The sequence below is a fragment of the Lissotriton helveticus genome, chromosome 4_1 (assembly GCF_964261635.1).
Source record: "Lissotriton helveticus chromosome 4_1, aLisHel1.1, whole genome shotgun sequence".
NCBI lineage: Eukaryota > Metazoa > Chordata > Amphibia > Caudata > Salamandridae > Lissotriton > Lissotriton helveticus.
In genome coordinates, this window is record NC_136063.1 from 990,453,740 (window position 1) to 990,477,219 (window position 23,480).

Below are 23,480 nucleotides of genomic sequence, written 5' to 3' on the forward strand. Positions count from 1 at the left end.
CTTATTTAGGTATCCTGTTCCACGAGTCTGGCACATGGGCAAGTGCTGTAAAAGTAAGAAGCCTTTTGTTTTCAAAATCAATAATGGCCTTAAAAAACTTTATTAAAAAATGGGTAAAAAACCGATCAGGGAAATCTTAACAATTTTTAATGCGACCTGTATATCAGTTGCTCTTTATGGCTCAGGACTCTGGGGATATGCCAATACAAATTCCATCCAAATAGTGGAAAATATGTTTTTGATGCACATCCTAGCTGTACCTGAGAGTGTCTCGACTTATATTTGCCACACGGAACTTGGCCAGCCACACATTGAAGAAACAATAAAAATCCAGCCTATACTTCTTTGACATAGGGTCTGGACAATAAATGAGTGTGTATTGAATCGTGCAATTCTGATGGAAGTTCTAAACTTAGAACACGTGGGCAGGATCAAATGGCTTGTCTATGTGAAATGTTTCATTGCTGAAATTGACTGCCGAAATTATTATGATGATCCTCTCACAATGGCTAATATCCCGAGGAAGATATTGAAAAAACAATGTATTGGTTATCTTGAAGAGAAAGGAGCTAATGAGGAAGTAGAGAAAAAGATTGTATCTTTACACCAATTGATATTAACTCAGGACAAACTACAGCCATATTTAACCTTGTGTATGTCCAACTATGAGAGGTTTGTCCTGACACGTTTCAGGCTAAATATTCTTTTTAGACTTCTGAGTTTCCCTGTTATGAACACCTGGTCCCATGATTTAGTTGAGTGCCCATGTGATGACTCTTCAGCCCAATCGGACATTCATATTTTATTTTTTTGTAAATTCTATATATTGCCACGCAGGAAATTGATTATCCCAATTTTAAAGGAAATGAATTTAAATCGATGCCGCCCAGCATTTTTAGAATTGCAGAGATTGGACACAGTATTAACTGTTGCATCTATTTCGGAATTCTTTAAAAAAGTTTTTATACTACGAAAATCCATTTGTATGGATGAATTTTAATAGCCTTTTAAGTATAAAATTGCCTTTTTATGATGCACTATGTATGATACTTATTTGTAATGAATTTTCATGTTGTGTACTTTTATGGTTATTGCTGATTAACCGAATAAAGTAATAAATTGAATTGAATTGACTCACATCTGAGCTGAATAAACTTGGGCTGCATTTTGAGTAGTGGGAGGAGTTTCCATTGCACCTGGAAAGGCCTAGTCTCCTGTGCACAATGCTGTCTCCACCTTCTGAATGAAGCTGGACCAGAGAGGACAGAACTGGTTGGGACTAAGCTGAGAGACATTTTGCCACAAGAGAACAAAGGAAAATGTTGTATACGTTTTGGGTCACAGACCCAAGAACTTAAGAATACATATGGAATCAAGAGCAACCTCTGCCAAGGATAAGAGCTGGAGAAGCTGGAAGGAGAAGTACTACTTCCCCATTGCTGTGTGGATGCTTTGCTAGGTTTGTCTACAGTGGCTACTTCTGCCAAGAAAATGACAAAGACTGAACTGTGCTGTGTATCCTGCTTGAAGAAGATCTCCAAGGGCCTGGTGTAGAGCGTGCCTTCTGTTCCGAAGTCTCAAGGATACCAAGACTTTGTTTTCTCTGTCCTCCTGCACCTGGAACTACTGTTTCAGCTGCCACAGAGGGAAAAAGCAAATTCAATGACGGCAAGCATCACCCCGTCCTGCAACGCAGCCGTGGGCACCACTCTTGAAGTGCACAATAAACTGCCCAAACTTACACTGCACCCCCGATGCTTGCTGATGTCCCCTGTATCGACTCTGACACTATCCCCGGGGCCGCTCCCTGCACTGGAGCCAAGGGCACCACTCATGACACTCACAACACACCGCCCCGGCTCACACCACAGCCCCAACCTCACCGACACCAGTGCCTCATCATCGTGGAGCCGATACCTGACATGGGTGAACTCCCGAATCCATCGACCCCGCACCGTCATAAGGAACCATTGCCTCGCCTCCAACATGATGTCACCTCCCCGGAAGCAGTAAGGAACCAGCGCCTCACCTCCCTGACAATAGTAGGGAACCGATCCCTCACCTCCCCTACCTATCAGTAACAAACCAATGCCTCGCCTCCCCTGTGGTCTAAGGAACCGCCAGCTCACTTCCCTGTGGTTTTAAGGAACCTACGCCACCCATGATGCATCACCTCCCTGACACTGTGCACAACTTTGTTTTTATTGTTTGCCAAGGTACTGTTCTTGGTGGTCCATGCGACTCTGTGACCGGCTTGCGCACCACTCGGTCGGTGCAACACTTTGGGATTTTCATCCGTCACAACGTTGTAGTAGTCCCAGGTGGAGCTGATGCTATAAGCTTTATTTTTGTAAATAACCTAACAATCTCCAGTTTTCTAAACTGATGTGGTGTCCATTTGTAGTGTTTTCATTGTGTTATTGTATGTGTGCACAAATGCTTTAAACATTGCCTCTGAAATAAACCTGACTGCTTGTGCCAAGCTACCAAAGGAGTGAGCAGGTGTTTGTCTGAGGGTGTAACTCCCATACCCTGACTAGAAGCAAGGGTTTCTACTTGGACAAAGGTACAAACTTTTGCCAACTAGAGACCCCCATTTCTAACTCTTCCTCTATTGTGTGCCATGCAAAACCAGAGGCCAGCCAAAATGGATCCCATTGGTCTTAGAACTCCGTTTCTTATCACTCACAGAATCCTGCTAACTGAGCGTCCTACACACCTATTACATATACATCCACCCACCATTCTGACATTCAAAAAAAGGCTCTTTTCCATGTTGACCTTAACTCCTCTTACCTGGATCTCAACTAGCATGAGCACTCTTTGCAGCCATGTTTCATGAACTTTTATAACCTATTGTTTTTCTTCTAGATGAACCCACTTCCATATTTTATGCTGTTGTATTTCTTGGTCACTTGTAAAACACCCTAATGTTTCATCATAATGGAGTTGTATACATATGGGGAAAAAAAGATAAATATAGACATTAACATCACCACTCAGATCAAAAAGACTTCTGCTTTCTGATATGGTCCTGCATGTATATTTAGGTGAATGGAGCTAACCTTCCCTTTTACTATTCCATCACTTATACATTGGTTCTTGTCCTCAGGGCATAACTTCCGAATGTTACTCTCCTCGATCCTGAAAATCTCTGTTCTCCATGTCCTGAAATGAATCTGAAATGCCTCCACAGGTTATTACCCTACCTTAGGTGGTAGGAGGACTGATTTACTGTACTTGTCATCCAACATCTCCTGGTTCAAATTCTTTGCAGAACATAAAATACTAGAAACAGAAAAAACTGCTTAACTCACAGACAAATAACATCCTCTTAGTCAGCACCACCCAAACAGGACCATCACGATTGTATTGTATTACTGCCAAACCCTTACAGCAGGCCTGGACGTTTTTGATGGAAACTGAGAGCATCTGTCCTCACCACTTGAACCTTACACTACCCTGCATATAAATAGGAGGAATCACAAACCAATCAGTGTGCATTCTGGAAGTTTCTAAACACCACTTCACAGGTGAATAAATCCTGCAGATCAACAGCTGGTATGTCTGGATGAGTTTCTTAAAACTTGCCTACCAGACTGCTTCTAGCTATTTGGTTATGAAAGATCTCCTATTTACCACACCAGAAATTTACAGTGGGCTCAAAGGCTGTTAATTGCTTTACCATTGGTTAGCTGTATTGTTATTCTCATTTGCTTACTTCTTATTTCATGGCTTGCCCTTCTCTTATTGTGTTTGTCCCTCCCATGAACCATAGCCTCTTTATCATATTTTGACTGGTTGGTGTGTATTCTTGAACTCTCCACATTCACGTAACTACATTTTGTTATGACTTTCAGCACTCCGTGAGAGTGCTTGTTTTCTAGATTTATCTCTTATATGTTGTTGCTCCCTCAAAAGCATTCTCCGCCCTGCTTTAATTGTTGATCCCCACCACTCCCAGTTCACCTGTAGCAGCACAGCAACAGCTTTGTTTTTGCTAGTGTATAACTATGAGCAGGCATTAAGAGTGTTTTTTGTTGTAAAAACAACAGTTGATGGACAGAATGCAGAACAATGTCATACATTCACCCCAGTACAGAGATCTGGGCCTAAATCCATCATTTTTGTGCACTCCACACCACCCCAGTTCAGACATGGCCATATGCAAATCAGCCTTGACCCTGTGCCTCAAGATAACAGCCCAGCCCGAACTACCAAGCCATGTCCTTCCTGGACCGGAATCAAGCATCCTAGGACCGGTTTCTGGCTATCAGCCGTCATCAGCCAGGATAGCTTGACTCCAGTGGTGTGGAGAGCACGGGACTCACGTCTGAGCATACCCGTCCCATCCTTTGGATTGCACATAGTGCATGAAAGCACAGGCCTTGGCACATAGGCGTTTATGGCTCTGGGGGAGAGACTGGATGATACATTCACTCTGCTGAAGTGTGAGGCAGATGGTGTACTTAGCATGATGGACATGGTAATGTTTCATCTCCTATGTATCAATAAACCTGTCCCCAGGGCTACAGCAATAAAACCAAATGGATCTTACATCTATTTCAATTGGGAGTCTTGTGGAAAGTAAATTAGGCCTTGATAATACTTTCCTTTAAATACTGATCCATATTTATTTTTTTGAGTTTTGTTCAAGGTCTTCTGAGTGAAAAGTATATGAAAAGTAAACCATTATTCATAAATATTAAAATATTGAATTCAATGTACAGTTCAGAGATGCTAAGAAATGGGTTTGTTGTAAGTCCAGAATCCTCATTGGCTTTATTTTTAACTTTTCTTAAAACCATGCTATACAAGAAAACACTGGTTGACACTCATTATAAAGGCAAGACCTAGTATTGGTCTCCCCAATGTTTTTGTAGACATGTTAGGATGTAGCCAATGTATACAGAATTGTGCTTTCCATGATCTGAGAAAAATGGGGGTGTGATTGGAGAAAGGTTCAAAAGCCATGTGATAAAACACTAAATTTCATGAATGCTTTTGTGGTGATTCACATGGTTTGCGAACTGCCAAAATGTTGATGAGTCCCCCTTATATTGGAGAAATGCTCCAGAAACAGTGAAACCATATTTGTTTTACTGTTTTCTGAGGCAGACCAGTTTCATGGAACATGCACAAAATCTGTTCTGTGGACATTTTTCCCATTTTGCGTTTTCGATAAATGTTTCACCCAACACTTAGCAAAACAGTATTCCTTAACAGTTTGTCAACCCAACCAACCATATTCAAGAGAAGAGGGACCTGCCAGCTACCAACCAGTTGTGCTTATCCCAATCCTCAGGGCAATCAGCAAAGATTCCAGCCACTACTGAGTTTTCATAGAGGCCCTTTACAAGGAGGAATGGCTTTAACACAACTCTGCTACAGAAACAAACAAATGTTTTCAACACAATGCTATCAAATAAAAGATGATTATTGAAACATACCAGTGGGTGAAAAATAAAATCTGACTGGCTCCCATAAGGACTAGGAGAATTGGAAAGACTGAAAAAGAGTTCCCAAATAACTCACTGCACTTGATATTGTGTTTGAAAGGTTTGCCTAGCTAGGGATTTATAGGGCTGGGCATCCCTAGATTTGCAGGTAGGTTGTTGCAAAGACACCAAAGAAGGTCTTGCAGAGGAGCCTGTTTTACTTACAAGGTGTAATCACCATTTGCTTCATTGTTATAGTTATTAACTGCTGAATGCAAAAAAAAAAGTATTGCAAGATATTGGCCAGTCTCAAGGAAAGTTGGGGGAAATGTGAGTGTAAAATCAAGTGCTGATTCACAAAGATTTTGCTGTGAGTAGGTATGACTTACTCTTGCATTTCTCCTGGCTTTTAAATCACTGTGAGAGTCTATACAGACAGAGTGACAACTGGCACATTTCAAATCCTTTTTCAAGAGCCACCAACAACTTGTGTGTTTTAGTTGCTTGTATTAGGCCAAAATACATCTTTTCCATGCCGAACCGAACTCCTCTGACCTGGATCTCAACTAGCATGATAAGTTGTTACAGCCATGCTTCATGAACTCTTCTAACCTACTTTTTTTCTCCTAGATGAACCCACGTCCATGTTATCATGCTATTGTCAGACCCTCCAGGATATCGCGATTTCGCGATTTCGCGATTTGCCGCGAAATCGGCACTTTTAAAAAAATGCCGCGATTTTTACAAAAATGCCCGCGAAATCGGCATTTTTGTAGAAATCGCTGCATTTTTCGCTATATCCTGGGGGGTCTGCTTTATCCAAAGACATGCACCGGTTGCCCCACACCTGTAGATGATCTACAGACACTGGGGTCAGAGGGTTAAAGCAGCTCGGCTGCAGATGGCAGTGTGAAGGTCTAGGCTCTTTGTCATTCAGAGCTGCCCGGGACTGCGCTCGTTCGCACCTCTTCCTGGCCCACAAGAATGACAATGGGAGCCCTCACCTTGCACATCAACAGGAGGGGAGGGGGGATGGGTTGTTGTCACAGAGGATGGAGCAGGAATCGGACAGAGCAGTTCTCCTTCGAGTGTAATGTGAAAGGGTTTGCAGTGACAGGAATAGGAACTTCGAGTCTTAGGCCTGTGAGAAGGCTCATTTACTGACCTGGCAAATTGTTTTTAAACACAGTCAGCAAGTCAATTTGGGAAAGAAACGGAGAACAATTTAAATTGAAAACAAAAGACACGCTACCTTAAATCTGTTAATATATATTTTTTTAACTCGAATCTTGCATTGCTGAGAGATTATCTGCAGCATGCACACCCGGAACTGTCTATGTGCTTGCACTTCTACTCTAATGTGAATTGTATTAGCAAAATGTCTGACCTTGCTTTAAAGATGTTGCACTAAGTGCTCCATCCATGTACGATTTTTAGCATTGGATCGTAGCAAGCTTCTCCTTAAAGCTGAAGTTTATTGCAAAAACGCTGGGCTCTCTATGAGCATACTATGAAATCATTGTTTTATTCTATAGATTAAAGAATTAGTAGAGTATCAATTTTCCGATTTAAAAAAAGGACTACAGGCCATAGAAGGCAAACAAGCAATGGCACCTTTCAGTACTCCAGGATATGGGGTGAATGGATGAATGAAAGATTGAATAAATGGATAATGAGAGAGGATGGATGGATTGATGAGAGGGGAAGGATGGAGAGAAAATGTAAATAGCTGGATGTATGGGTGGAAGGGTAGCTGGATGATGGATAAGGGGAAAGATGGATGAGGGGAAGGATGGATGATAGATGAAATGAAGGATGGATGAGGGGAAGGATGGATGGATGAAGGGAAGGATGGATGAGAGGAAGGATGGATGGATGAGGGGATGGATAGAGGGGAAGGATGGATGGATGGATGGGTGGGTGAAAGGATGGATGGATGATGAGGGGATGGATGGATGGATGATGAGGGGATGGATGGATGGATGTTTGATGAGGGGGTGGGTGAAAGGATGGATGATGAGGGGAAGGGTGGATGGATGGATGGATGATGAGGGAATGGATGGATGATGAGGGGGTGGGTGAAAGGATGGATGGATGATGAGGGGAAGGATGGATGGATGATGAGGGGAAGGATGGATGGATGATGAGGGGAAGGATGGATGGATGGATGAAGAGTGGGTGGGTAGATGGATGGATGGATGATGAGGGCAAAGGATGGATGGATGATGAGGGCAAAGGATGGATGGATGATGAGGGAAAAGGATGGATGGGTGATGAGGGGAAGGATGGATGATGAGGGGAAGGACAGATGGATGGATGGATGGATGGATGATGGGTGGGTGAAAGGATGGATGGAAGGAAGGATGGCTAAGTGAAAGGGTCGATGGAGAGAGAAAGGGAGGATGGATGGATGACTAAAATAGTGGATGGGTGGAAGGATTAGTAAGTGAAAGGATGGCTGGATTGGTGAAAGGGTAAATGGCTGAATGGATGAGTGAATGGATGGATGGGGTGAAGAGTGGATGGATAAGTGTACAGATGGATAGGGTGAAAGGGTGGATGGATAATGGAGACGAGTGAAAGGATGGATGAGGGGATGGATGAAGGGATGGATGAGTGAAATGATAGATGGAAGGATACATGATGGATAGGTTTGCAAACGGTTGAATATGTTTGGAAATGGCTGGGCTTACTTATATACTATTGCGCGACCTCTGATGTGTCTGTAAAACGTACCTATTGTCCTGAAGTTTTGTCCTGAATTTTGAGCTCCTGTCCTGAATTTGTGTCCTGAATTTTGACCCTTTGTCCTGAATTTTTACACTCACCGTCTTGAATTTGCACCAATGCCAGTTGGTCACCCTATTCGCTGGCTTGGAGACGGAGCGCCGTGCAGAGATGTTTGTCCCTCAAGATAAACAGACAGAACCACTCAGCCGAGAGAGCTGAGGCGCACACGGGACGGGGTATCTGCAGAGGCGCGCTGGACAAGGGATGAAGTCTGAGGGTTGAGCTCACCTATTGCAGACCATTTCCCCCTGGGAGTGAGCCATGGGAAAAATCCTAGAGGCGAGAAATTTAACACGGGCGTCAAGTGGCCCCATGTCATGGGTGTCAACTTCAACCAGTCCCCGCTTTTAAAGCGGAGACGATTTGCAGGCTGACATTTTGCAACGAAACTACAAGTACCAGCATGCAGTTCGCTACTGTGTAGCAAGTGACCACTTGGCGGTTTTGACTGCTCTTTCTCTAGTGGTTAGGTCTGTCGAACGGGCATCCGGTGGGATATCAGGTTGTGTTCAAAATACACTGTACTATTTAACGTGCTTACTAATAAAAGGGGCGATAGGTATAGCCATCATTAGTGCAGCAGGTACAGTGGCACCAAGCTCAAAAAAGCAGCGCAAGGGGCTTGTAAATCTGCCCCAAAGTGTCTACATTGTAAAGAAACCAAATATACATAGCTTCATGTTGTTAAATAACTAAAAAAACTAAGATATCTGTGTTTGTTGTAGGAAAAATGGCCACATAAAATGCCGCAAAATTGCCGCTAAATTTCCATATTTGTGCCGCTAAATTTCCATTTTTGTGCCGCTAAATTTGCTATTCCATGCCGCTATATCCTGGGGGGTCTGTATTGTGTGTCTTGTGAAGCACCCTAATGCTCATGGTAATGGAGTGGAATGTAAACCTGAAAAATAAGATAAATACAAAAATTAAAATTCTCACTCGGACAAGAAGCCTTCTTGCCTCTGATTCGATTCTGCTTGGATATTTAGTAGAATGGAGCTAACCCTCCCTTTTACCATTCCTTCACTCTTACTTTAGTTCTTGCCCTCCATGCATGCCTTCATAGCCTACTGTCCCTGAGCCTGAAAGTCTCTGTTTTCCGTGTCCTGAAACCAATCTGAAATTATTCTGCAGATGTTTAGCCTGCCTTGAGTGGTAGAAGAGGTCTAATTTACTCTAGGTATTGTCCATCAGCTCCAGGTTCAAATTATTTGCAGAACAGAAAAGGTTAGAAACAGAAAAAAACAGAGCATAGCACAGCCAGTGGCAACAAAAAGAAGAAAGCATGTTTTTGTGGGGAATACATTTTCATCGAGTCCTGTTCTGTTAAGTGTCCACATAATTTAACACAGTAACAGTTTACCCGCACCTCCCTAATGACCCCTGGTGCTTTAGAGGAGTCACTGGAGGGGGAGAAACAGGGAGTTGAGATGAATCCTGTGGTACACGTCATACCGCCAAGAGTCTGGGTTCCACTCGCGGGGTGTGGGGGTTTTCTCATTTTCCGCTGCGTCACATGTCGCAACTCACGTTTCCAGTACTCGACGGATTGGAGGGGGCTGCCTACAGCGCCGCCGCCTGGCGGTACTGATATTTATTATTAAATGGTGGTACCCCAGTGATGTTGTCTCCTTACGTTGCTTAGAGTTCATTGAGAAACCGTGCTGTATTCCTCAGTGTCACTGACTTACCCCCAAAACACTCGTACATAGTAGCATATACAAAATACAGACGTGCACACGAACACACACAACATGCCTACTGAACCCACTCAAACTCGCACACAAGTGCGCACGAACACGCACACACAAACACACACAATCTCTCTCTCACTCTCTACCAAGCTTCCTCGTTCCCTCTCTAATATTCTCCCTTCCCTTCCTGTCTTTTGCTCTCTCCCTCCCATCCGTCTCACCCTCTTCAGGTTTCTCTCTCACCCGACCCCCCTCCACTTACACACACTCTAGCTCCCTTCTGTTCACTATCTCTCTAGGCCCCTCTCTTTCTCCCCCAAGTCCCTCCCTCGCTTCCCCTCTTCTCATCTCCTTTTCTCTGGCGCTCTCTTGACTCTCTCCCTTTCTCCCGAGATTTGTATTCCTCTCCAAAGTCTCTCGTTCCTTCTCTTTCTTTTCAGTGTGATTCCACTGACAACAGTTGTGCACTTGTCCTACCAGAACACAATGGCCGTTTTATGTCCTTGCGCGCACTGCGCACCACGAATAACAGCGGCGACACTTTGGCTTCGGACCCCGGGATGTTGAAGCGAAGAGGTGGAAAATGCACGCGCGGAGTTGGTTACATCCATCACGTGCACAATCTCAGGAGAATAACCCCTTTAAATCTTAATTGGCTGCCTTTTAAATATCATTTAAAATCTCGTTGCCGCTCACTTTTTTCCTACCCGAGAAGGCGTTGTGTCAAAGTCTATTACCTTTCGCTGGACGGCTCTCCCCCTAAATTACAAAAAAAAAAAAGAAAAGGAAATCAAGAAAAAAAATAGACCCATCAGCGGAGGTTTGAGAGGTCGATAAAGCTTTTAGATTTGGAGATGTTTTCATGGAGCCCATTTCCTGCGGCTAAGAGTTGTTAATGGAGCTTAAGGAATTATCTTATGACTCCGGAGCGCGGAGCAGTTTATTCCTGGGCTGCTTGCTCCCCTGTCGAAGCTGAATATGGGGCTGTCAAACTCGCTTAATGAAAAGTAACGCGCCGCTGATTACAGTTTTATTTGGGCTCTATGTAAAAGGCGCTGTTAATTTTGCGTCCCCTCCTTTGTGTGTTCGGATTTGCCACGGCTGAACGGTTCGGTCTCTCACTTTCAGACTACCCCCCCCCCCCCACCCCCAACTCACCCCCTTCCCTTTTATCTCTTTTCTGAATCTCCTTTGTATTTGTTTCTCGCTCTCACAGACCTGTCCCTGTGTCTTGTTTTTCGTGTTTTGTATTTTTTTCTCTGCACCTATTCTATCAATTACCCGCAGTAGTGTCGTGTAAAAATACCTTGTAATTATTATTTATATTTATACACGCAGTAAAATATTCATTTAGTTTGCTATATATTTTGCTTCTTTGAAATTTAAATAATTGAATAAACTATTTTTGTGCTAAATTTGGAGCAGGTATATGTGTGCCCAACTTGCCACCCACCCACGAATATCGCCATGTTCCTTAATATGTGCATTTGACAAAACCGTAGTAAAAAAAGAAACTAGATATTGTATTAACATAATTTCCGTGTGGGGCTTTGCATATATTGCACATTAAATCGCGCGGAATATTAATCATTTGAACCCGGGAACGCAAATCGGCTGTACGTTAGAATCATATATATTCATTTAGTTAAAGCCCACCAGTCCATTTTCTTTACATTAGTAAATTGAGTTGTTTTTATATGTAACCTCTGGTGGAATGCGGGTGAGTTCCACCTGGGCTGTTTGACAATTTTTCCAGAAAAAGAACGTGCCCAATGCACTCCTCGGTCATCAAGTGTACACTCTTTGTTAGAACACTACCCAAATACCCTTATTCCGGGGCAGGGGGCGGAAGCAGCCGTTCATTGAGACTTGTTGATGCAGCTGATGTTAGGCGGGGAACGGAGGCGACAGCATTTTGTTCCGGGGTGTCACATCACGCGAACCGTAACGTCTCACATGAGAAGTGAAAGATCTTATTTGGAAAGTGTGTCTGCGATCTTTTATTTATTTTATTTCTGAACACACTATATGGAAGACATGGAATCCGTCCAGCTCATCCATGTTTATATATCCAGCCAAATACATCAGTAACTGTTGGAGCTGTCAGAGGGGCCGCCTAAAACTTTATTACACATTCAAAGATTAATTATTTGTAACTGCGAGTAATTTAAGTTTTACCTAACCAATGCATGTGATTCGATATGATTACATCCATTATTTCACGTGGAACATGTGGTCGCACGAAAAAAATGAATGTTTTTAGATCCTAAGTGAAGTGTGACGCAATGACTTCAGGTGCGCTTCTTAAACGAGGACGGCGTGCACGAGGCGCCAAAAGGACGTCAGCCTCTGATTTAATCTAGGAAATCTTTTTCCGGTTATTTGTCAGTGTGCTAAGCATGTTTTGGCCACACATAACCCACGGTTGAAACTGATCATATGATTGTATTTGGAGCTTGCGCCTAGAGGCGGTTGAATTGGACCTTGAGTTCTAACAAGGAGCCTTATGAGGATCGTAACTGCGCACTTGACTTGGGGACACACACGTGTGTCTAAAGAGCCCGCCTCTGCCCTCAGCTCCCACAGACAGGTAGCTCTGCTGTCCGGTGCCCATGCGCCATAGGGGGGATTGGAATTATTTGTTTTGTGCAAATAGGGGCTGCTGGTCCGACCTGCTGCCGTTATATTCACATTCCTGCTCCGGCCCCTCTTCCTCTGCTGTCATCGGCGGGTCCCAGTCATGCCCTTTTATTATCTATTACAACTAATTCTAACTCCTCGTGCCCTTTTCATCAGCAGACGCGGCTCCTTACCCAAAGCCCCCCACCCTTCACCCACACTCATCCGGAAGAGCCCTTTTTTCCCAAACGGAAGGGGGGGGGGGGGGGCTGTCAGCAGGAAATGTTCGCTTCACATTATCTTGGCTGGTGTACATTTTTCGCCTCTCCCCCTCCCCCCAGGCCGGGGGCTCGCCTGTCTCAGCCCTTCTGACAGCCAGAGAGGTTCGGCCATCTCGATAATATCATCCCGGGCAGCGAAAGTCAATACAGTGACAGCAGATATGACTGCCGACAATCCAATTACAGCACCTCTCTCGCCTACATACAGAGAGGGGTGCTCCGACCTGCCCCCCAATTCACCCCTCGAATTAATTGCTATGAAGGGATTTATAACGGGGAGTCGTGAGTATTCCCGAACCTCTGATCTGGGGTAGCAGCTCGAAGCTGCATGCAGCCACATGCAGCACTGTAGCATCAAGAAAACATGCGCATGCTCTACTTGGTTTCCTTCAGACATCTTCGAGTAATAGTGCACATTTGTAGGGTTGCTTGCCAATATAAGTGGGGTTGCCCAAGATCGTTTTGCTGCCCTGGGACGGAACAAATAACTGGCTCCATAGCTCAGTGGGTTGAGCGTTCTCTGATCAGATGTTTATGTAATCTTCAAAGTAGCGCGTGAAAGACCTTTGTACTCTTAGGGTATATCCATTCGTATCCCTTCCCTATGTATATAGAGATAACTCTAATCACTAGTATATGCAGTAGACCTTTGTACTCTCTACCATTCCTATGTGACTCTTAAAGTATATCCATTCGTATCTCTTCCTTGAGTGACTTTACTATTTGGACATTTGCAATTTTTCTTTCTGTTTGTATCTCTTCCTTGTGTGACTTTACATCTTGTACATTTGCAATTTTCTCTGTATCTTTTATGTAAGGCATGTAATACTTAGTCCTTATGTTTTGCAACTGGTTCTTATGTAAAGCGCTCTGACACCTTCGGGTAAAGTTCGCGCTATATAAAATCGCATCAGATAAATAAATAAATATAAATTTGGTTGCAAGGCGTCAGAAATGATGTCTTTGACTTTAATTATAATAACAATTACTTATTCGCAAAGTCAAATGTCAGTGTTTTTGGCTCTATAACATCAGTCAGTGCAATGCCGCCCCCCTCCACCCAAGAGGTTATGCTTTTCTTTTTTTTTTTAAATCTTTTTTACTGCTCATTGGTGAGAATGTTCTCTTTTCAAAGATTCTATTGTAGCGCCTACGAGCCCATCCGCTCCACGGCAAAAACGAGGCCGAAGGAGTGGTGAAAAGTAAAAAAAAAAAACATCAAAGTTTGTAATGGAGTGTGAGCGTGGCTGATGCCTGACGACTAAATGACGCGTTTTGCTGCTGGTCCTCGGATCGCGGGTGATAAGACGCACTCTCTCCCTTGACTGCACTCTCGTTTTAATGTCAAAAGCGGTAAAGCGTCTATCCTGAAATGTTGAAATATTAATCCCGCCGAACCGAGGCCGCTGCACTGGGGAGGCGGAGAGAGGCTCGGGCTCGAGGGGAGGGTAAAACGGCCCTGGTGGAGGGGGCGACAGGCTGATGGCGAACGAGGCCCTGTCCCTCCATGGGTGTTCAGACACCATCACTGACACTAATGACACCGAGGGACACTCCCAGCGCAGAGGCCTACAAGGCGCACGCCTGGCTCCTTTATACCCAATTACACTGCGGTCTCCAAGGTTCCGGACCCTCCGGCCAAAACGCACAGAACCATTTAGTTATCATTTCTTTGCACACGTAATACTGTTTACACACATCAATGCGCGTCATCTAAATAACAAAATTGGGTTAACAAGAAATGTATAGATTAATTGCATGGGTAACTTTGTTTTCGTTTGCTGTCTGTGTATTCCACATGCCGGACTTCTAAATGCAGCGAAATTGACTTTTATTTCCCCGAATACAGTTCAAGAATGAAACACAGAGCAGATATTGTGCTGGTGGGCCTTTAGATTGCACGCTGACCCCTGCGCCCCAAACTGGGCTCCAATCACAACTCGGGCAGCCTCTGAAAACAGACACTTTATTGGAGCGAACATCAACATATTTGTCTCCATCCACGTGTGTGCAATAGTGTGAACTCGGTAGAAGTGCTTCTCGTGAAATAAATACCAACAAATAAATCGGGACAGAACAAAAACGCCAAGAATGGGGTGGGGAAAGGGAGGTTCTTCATAAACTGGCATGCTTTTAAAAAGTCAGATTCCTGAATGAAATCGTCCTGCTGTTGTAAACTCCTGGCTGCCACGTTTCCGCAGTCCTGCAATTAGACATGGACTTAAATATATGAATTATAGATTTCACGACTGCAGGCAAGTGAAAATGACCCAACACGGGAAACGATGTGTCAGTCCCCTTTGGCCCACAAGAAACTTACTATTAACGTTCCATTTATAATAAACCCACTAACAATCTGAAACGGAGGTTTTAATATAAAATGGACCTTGGCCTCCGTGAGCAGAGTTCCTTGGCAGTAGCACAGTAGGCTGTGCCCTTTTGTGGGCAGAGTTCCTTGGCAGTAGCACAGTAGGCTGTGCCCTTTGTGGGCAGAGTTCCTTGGCAGCAGTACAACAGACCGTGGCCTCCTGTGGGCAGAGTTCCTTGGCAGCAGTACAACAGGCCGTGGCCTCCTGTGGGCAGAGTTCCTTGGCAGCAGTACAACAGGCCGTGGCCTCTAGTGGGCAGAGTTCCTTGGCATGGGTGGGAGTGCTGTTAGGAGCAGTACATCTTTCCCCCAGGCTTGGGGAAGGCCAGGTAATCCTTGCCCGTGTCTGGGTGGCCTAGGCCTGTGAGCTGTCCTTTGATGGCCGGGCCCGACAGGGGCCTCCCCGTGGTTCCTGGCTCCAGGAGGCCTCCCTTGGATGCCACCCAGGACACCGTTCCGCTGCCCAAGGCCTGGCTTAGAGTACTGTGCCGGAAGAGAGGGTCGTGGAACACGCCGTCCACCCAGTTTCTGAGGCTGGTGACCGGGGAGTCCTGGCGCCGGTCCGTCGTGGGCACTGGGGTGGACACTGCTGAGGAGGAAGAGGACGAGGAGGACGAGGAGGAGGACGACGCGCCCTGGCGCTTCAGCATGCAGGACGGGTACTCGGCCTGGTTCAGGGAGGTGGCTGTGTGCGCCAGGGACCAGATGCGGGGTTTGCTGTCCAGTGTCTGCGGGCCCTGCTGCTGGAAGCACAGTTTGGACTCGCAGGGCCTGGGCCGGGGGCCCAGCATCTCCTGCTCGCAGTCCTCGCCCTTCAGGCAGTGTTTGGCGCGTGCCAGCTCGGGCTCCATGATGGCGGCCATGCTCAGGGCTCCCTCCTTGCAGTGCTCGCCAGCGCAGTCTGCGGACCTCAGGGGCGCCCCTTCCATGTGCTGCTGGTGGTGGAAGGGTTGCTTGAGTTCGCACTCGGAGCTCTCCGACTCCATGGCGTCAAAGTCGTCCAGGTCACTCAGCTCCAGCTCCTTGTCTTCGTGGCTGTTGTTCTCATCTGTTGAGGAAAGAAGAAGCAACCATTTACCTTAACCTGGCTGTAGCATTTACATGACAACGAGGATAGCCCATGGCAGTTGGCTAACTGCTGCATTATAACACCCCCTTTCATCCTAAAATATCACTCAACTTAAGAATTACTTGCTCTATCTTCCTGCTACCCATATGTACTTACTGCTGTCCCCAAATGTTGGCACTGCAAACGCTGAAACATGTGCAAAGATGCCTTTAAACACTGCACACACTGTAGAGAATAGTTTCATATTAATATGTATGAGAAACAATTCTGCTATGATCGCTGTGGCTGTCTCCTCAAGCCCAAAAACTCTCTTTTAATGCATGTCCACTAGTAAAAATGCTTCTGGATGTGTCTAAAATATTTGAGATACATGTCGATCAGATAGTCCCAGCCTGTCTAATTCGAAGGATGTACCAAGCAATTTCGGTGTCAAAACAAGTAAACTTATGAAACATAATTAGGAATGCCACAACAGCTATACTAAAACCTGTAGATATCTTTGTACTAAACGTATACAAATCTGCCTCTTACTTTCTTTTTACACATTGGTAGTGACATCAGATCACTATCCACCGGTAGTAAGAAAACCATGTTAATACTCGTCTGTACTATGTTATTACAGCTGAGATGAGATGTAACAATGCCTGCTTCCAGGGGCAGCTGTCAGTGTGGAAGACAGACACAAATGAGGAGATGGGAAGAATGCTTGCAAATAGTCTAAATCACTGGTAATCACTTTGGGTAGCATTACAGCCCATTGTGCTTACCGCCTCCAAGTTTAGATCCTGTATGGAGGCGGTTGGTCACTGGATGATTCAGAACTCTCTTAAACTGAATGGGGAGAAGACTGAGGTATTGGTGTTTGGGGGAAAAGAAAACATCTGGTCAGCCCTTTGGTGGCCTGACTCACTAGGAATATGTCCCTCCCCCACAACGTCTGCTAAGAACCTTGGGGTGATGTTAGATCCAGCCCTTGACATGGGCGCTCAGGTGAGCAGAACTGTCTCTACCTGTTGGGGCCTGATCCACACCCTGCGAAGGATCAGGAAATATCTTTCCCTGCAGGCAAGAAAGCAAATTGCTGTTGCATTGATTGGCTCTCGTTTGGATTACTGCAATGCGCTGTATGCTGGGCTAAACCGGAGCCACTTACAGCGCTTGCAGATGGTCCAAAACGCTATAGCCAGATTTGTTCTGGACATTCCCAGGCGCTCCTCAGCTACTGCGGCCAGGAAATCGCTGCATTGGTTACCGGTGGAATTTCGAATCCGGTTCAAAGTGCTATGTATGACCTACAGAGCCATCGCTAAAAATAGCGATACAGGTATCGGGTCTATCATTTCCCACTATACCCCTGGTAGGAGCCTGCGTTCCTCCGGGAAATTGCTCCTTAAAGCCCCGCGTGTACGAAGAGCCAAATGGGGTGGCAGGGCTTTTTCGACGCTAGCCCCCAAATGGTGGAATGACCTTCCGCTTGATTTGAGATCTCTTCCATCTCTACAGAATTTCCGCAATGTTTTAAAAACTCACTTCTTTCGAGAAGCCTATGTGTAAGGACATCTGTTTTAATTTGATTGTATTGTTAGGCGCCTTGATACCTGCGGGTTATTGTTTATGCGCATTATAAATTTTTATCATCATCATCATCATCATCATTGTTCTTTTTACCCTCTGTGGACCGTGGACATAGACGTGCCTAATGCAAGTCAGTACTGACCTTGCACCTCTTGTGAATAGTCCATTCCAAACAGCCAGCTCAGGCCCCTTCCAGAGGGGAGCACGAGACGCCCAGACCAGTTTCGGCCTGGCTAGAAAGGTCGTCAGCGCTGTGGAACTTGAATACTAGGGCACTGGGAGCACAGGACCCAAGTCTGGGCCATTACTGGCTCCGGGCTGATTGTGGTTCATTCTGGAAGGACCCACATGCAAAAACCACATTTCTTGAAATCTGAGAAAAGTGTTCAAAAGGAATCTACATACTGCACCTTAAACATGGCATTCCTAAACTCTTGATTATCTTTACATTACAGTGGGGGTGGAGGGGGTGGGAGAGCGATGCTGTAATTTGTAAACAGGCTTAATAAGGCATAAATTACCACATAGTAAACATAAACAAGCTCCTGCAAGTCGACTGGAAGTTAGCCTTCAGACTTCGTCCTCTGTTTGCCACGAAAACTCAACATTCATTTGTAAAATCCCTATAAAGCCCGGCAAGGGGGAACTGTATGCCATACAAAATGTGAAGAACAAAATAAACATCCCTGTGATAACATACACAGAAACCTCTTTCCAGCATCTATTCATCCAAGAGGGCTTCTTCACCCCAGAATTATGCCTGTTAGGTGGACGATGTCAAAAAACGTGGGGAACCCAATCAACCCTTGTAGGCTCGGGCATTCAATCGGTAAGGTAAAAGGTGGCTACAAGGGAATTAATTCAATAAATTTCAGATATATGGTATAATTTGGTCCATTAAACAATTGGAACCTGTGTAGCCATAGGATTACTTAAATCATTACTCAAGTATTTCTTTTAAAGAGCAATCGAATGGCAGAAGAAAAGAGACACACAGCAGTAGAGGTTATATTGAAAATCAATTATATTGATATAAATCACAAAGTAAATTGGTGGGGACAGATGGAACAAAACTAATAAAAAGTCATGGAAAGCGATGTGTTAGCATCTTATCAACAGTCCATCACATTAACATCAGCTCCATAAAATGATAAGGAAAACAGAATCATAAATGAAACTTGATATCCTTCTTTGTACAAGATAGATGTGGAGTTGATGCTTTATGTCGACGTTTCGGTCTTGTAAGCTGACGTCTGTAAGACCATCATCAGGACTATATTTTCATCGGATAAAAACCCCTTGGGTATATACACAATGTGAAGCCCCTCTTTGGAGATGGGCACCTTGTGAAGTAGATCTTTCAGAAGGCTCTGAGTTGGTTCCTCTATTCTGACGAGGTTTTTGAAATGGCAATTTGAAGAAATTTGTTATTGTATGCCAAAAAGGTAGAAGAAATCCTTGAAAATTAGTGGATAAAGTACTCCGGTATCACTCGGGTTAGCCGTCTCTGGATAGACGCTAATATCCAGAGAGCTGATGTTAATGTGATGGACTGTTGATAAGATGCTAACACATCGCTTTCCATGACTTTTTATTAGTTTTGTTCCATCTGTCCCCACCAATTTACTTTGTGATTTATATCAATATAATTGATTTTCAATATAACCTCTACTGCTGTGTGTCTCTTTTCTTCTGCCATTCGATTGCTCTTTAAAAGAAATACTTGAGTAATGATTTAAGTAATCCTATGGATACACAGGTTCCAATTGTTTAATGGACCAAATTATACCATATATCTGAAATTTATTGAATTAATTCCCTTGTAGCCACCTTTTACCTTACCTGTTAGGTGGACGGGGCAGGCAATACGTGAGCATGGCTACACAATGCTTCAGTCTATCTTAGATTGAATATCTGACCCTGACCATGGGGCCTGGCGTATCAAGAAACAGACAGCCAGGTATCCCAGACATTGTGCTTTACTGTGCCTAAGGCAGTGTTTTTTAAACACAAAAATTGCCAAGCGCGAAGGTACATAGATACAGGCATACCTTTTCAAAAGGGTGAGTTTGAGCGTAAATGTTTTGGTACTTCAAACTCAGAACACTGTATGAGAAAGTATCTGCAACTGAGCTTTCCACTTCCACATGTCAGACGGAAGTCTTGTAGGAACAAGACAGCCAAATGAGGGATCCTCTTTTTTTGCTAATATGTGTAATTGCCTTCACTATGTAAGTAATCTTAAATAAGCAAACTGTACTGTGTATTGTAATTGTTTTGCTTTTTAATTCATGGATTTTATTGCAAAATGGTTTATTTTATTGCTTTTATGATTGTTAAAAAATAACAGTCGAATAAAGCTTGACTTGACTTGGCCATCACTGAGATGTTGAGACCACTCCTGAAATCTTTTTGTTTGTAAAGTCAGAGGAAGTCTATGACATTAACATACAACAGTGCCCAGCTACCATTAACTTTGTTATTTTATTTAGAAAGAGCCCAGAACAGATTTAGCAAGTCTTTGCACTGGTGCAAAGCCATGCAAAATGATGTCAATCGTTGGAAAATCTTGATAAAGTATTTATTCCCAGTGCAACTTTTCTTAGTGTGTGCTGGAGAGTTGCCCTAAAATAACACAAATAGTTATCTGCACTGATTTTCTTTACTTTGTGTCAAAGTAGCATCCCATGAGTGGTACATAGGCATTCCAATGCTACCGCCAATGTTTTTTTTTTAATTGTTATGTTTAAAGCCATATCTACTAAAGTCGGTAGAGAGTGAGTTTGCATTAAAAAAGTGTTTTTTTTGTGGCAGACTCTAACATGGGGGACATGGTTTTGTTTCCCCTATCTTTTCACACATTGCATGTGTGCTGCACAGCATAGCAAACATCAGAAGAGGGAACAGTTGTAAACAGCCTACACATAATACTTTGTAATATAGTTCACAGTTTTGTGTTTTTCGTAGCTCTAGACAGCCTGTTTGGGCATTAGCTCTCGGGAAAAGTGCTGCTGCATCATAACTTAGTAGATGTGGCTCTGTGATGTTCTCCATGCCTAGTGCAACACAGTGCAGCAACGTCGGTTGCTGCATCTTGTTGCGCTACAGTTTTTTTTAGTAAATATGCCATTTTTTGTTTCAGAACGATTTAAGATTCATCAGAGTGTTTGTTTAACACATTACACTACTTAGCTCCTGATAGAATCAGACTGAAAGCAAATGTCACTGTTGCTCAACGGAAATGAAGAGAAAATAGCAATGCAGAGGCTAAATTGCACAATGGAGAACAAAGAAACCTAGGGTTCAAATCCTGGGTTCCATGTTTAACCACATTGTGTGATCTTGGTCAATTCACTGTGTATTATTTTCCACGATCATCACATTTGAGAACACCTTGAAATAGTGCAGCTCAGGATGTGCCTAATCGAAAACTTCGAAAATGTTTGATTAACCACGATGTTCCTCCATTCAGAAATATTGGGCATGGGCAATGGGCATTTGACAATTAACGCCTCTTGACTCTCTCATGGCATCGTTGTCAGGAATGTGGGAGTTCATCAAGGATTCTAAGTTCGTGTTTAGAAGCACACTTTTAATCAATGTCACTCCATGTAGTGAGTAACATATTCTGATAAACATTCCAATTCCTAGTGTCAAAGAACACACATTTTTTTTTTAAGTGTATATCATATTTTTACACAATGGTTGTTGCGTTGTTTCCATACTAAATATTTAATGGCTCCTGCTTTCGCTATCATGGGCAAGGCTCTCCCTATCCACTTCCTGGCTTGCCCACCTCTCTCATGACCCATGCAGGAGGTCTATATACGAAATTGTCCACTGAGATATTCTTCTTCAAAGGAAGTTTTCATGTCCTCATCATGTACAGGAATGGCAAGGATGTTTGCCAGCATTACTATTTAAAGATGATAATCCACACCAGTAATGCTGTTATTAGAGGTGTGGAGGGTGACTTACCGTTGTGCATTTTCTCATTCTTTATGGTATCTTCTTGCGAGTCATCCTCGTCTTCCTCGTAGGGCCTCTTCTCATCTGAGCATTTGTTCCGCGGGGGCCAGGTCATCTTGTTCTCCTTCTTGAGCCGCCGCCGGGCGTTGGCGAACCAGGTGGAGACCTGGGTGAGGGTCATCTTGGTGATGATGGCCAGCATGATCTTCTCGCCCTTGGTGGGGTAGGGGTTCTTGCGGTGTTCCTGCAGCCAGGCCTTCAGGGTGCTGGTGGTTTCTCGGGTGGCATTCTTTCTCCTTGTACTTCCATCCATGCTGCCATACCTCAGGTGGAGAGAATAAGACATGCCTATCAAACAACGTACAGTCACACAAGGCCAGATCGACAAGAAGAAATCTGTGATTTCATGCATACATGATTAAGCATGTGAAATCAACCCAGCTGAACACAGACATAAGACACTGAAACACAGATTTTATAGATGTTAAAGCATAACACGAGTCAACCACACAACAACACCTGTTTTTCAATCAACAACAAATCTACTAGGGCAGGAATTTCTTTGCCAACAAAGATAAAATGCATTATTCCATAAAGAACAAAAAAAAAACATTACAAAGACTCTATTTTTTGCGTTATGGAACGTGAAGGATGTTGGATGTAATATACTTTGTTGCATGCAAGGTTAACATGAAGCCCAATGTAAAAAAAATCTCTGTTTTCTACCGTTTCAAAACATTTTTTTCATCAACAGAAGGTTTGAGGGGCCTCGGGGTATGACTGGTAATATAAATATTTTCCTGCTGTCCCTTTATTAGACATCTTTCACCCTACTGCTGATGAAATTGTATGAAGGTAGCGCTGGAGACACCGGCTCTGCTTGAATATTTAATGCGCATCAACAGAGGAAAGGTCAGCTGCGCCCAGTGGGCTTAAAAGGTTGAAACGGCTTAAGTGGTTTCTGCGCAGTTTTTGAAACTAATAAACATAGCAAAGGTAAAAGGCCCTTTCAGGTCTGACACGAGGAGAGGAGGCCTCTTCACGCAGAGTTTGGAAAAAAATATGTTGATGTGACTTGGAGGGGCCTGTTCGTGGTCAGAGCCACAAGATAACTAGTTAGTTGATTTCAGGAGATATATGCTATATTACACTACTGAGGTTTGTACACCTCTGTATGGCCATGCAGCGCTGTCCAAATTCTATACTTTGTGCACTGTTCATCAGGATTCTGTCCCAGATGAAGTCTGTTTTCTGATTTTATAAAAAAGAGAGATCAGCTATAGTTTCTGACTGGCAATGTGACTTCAGGGGTGGGCCTGGTGAGATTTTAATAACGCCTGCGTAACTCATGTAATTTCAGAAAGATTCGCACGAGTCCTGATATGTAAAAATCCCCTAAATTACGCCATTACAGCACGATATACAAGGATGTGCCATTCAAAGTAAAAATTTGCCGCAAACGCATGTAAGCAACAGAATGTGAGAGGATTTTCCTCTCAGTGCTTTTTTTTTTGCAATATTATTTAGAAGAAACTGCAGAATCATGTTGAAAATTATCATAATGATGCATTTTGCACTAGAAAACAGTGCTAAAGGATGGATATGCATTTCACGCAATTATGCATAATAGTACTATAAATGTACATAATGAAGCACATTTAGCACATCCCTACCGCA

The 23,480-nt window shown here is 43.8% G+C and overlaps 1 protein-coding gene across 1 annotated transcript in view; it reads right to left on the reverse strand.

Moving 5' to 3' along the window:
- Window positions 1-14,774: 14,774 nt before the first annotated feature.
- Window positions 14,775-23,480, reverse strand: part of IRX4 (iroquois homeobox 4) — a 105,707-nt gene continuing 97,001 nt past the window's right edge. The window contains exons 5-6 of the mRNA XM_078685728.1: window positions 21,813-22,126; window positions 14,775-16,238 (exon numbers count right to left, since the gene is read on the reverse strand). Coding sequence (XP_078541854.1) covers window positions 15,478-16,238; window positions 21,813-22,126 — 1,075 coding nt within the window. The 3' untranslated portion in view covers window positions 14,775-15,477. The remainder of the gene's footprint in view (window positions 16,239-21,812; window positions 22,127-23,480) is intronic.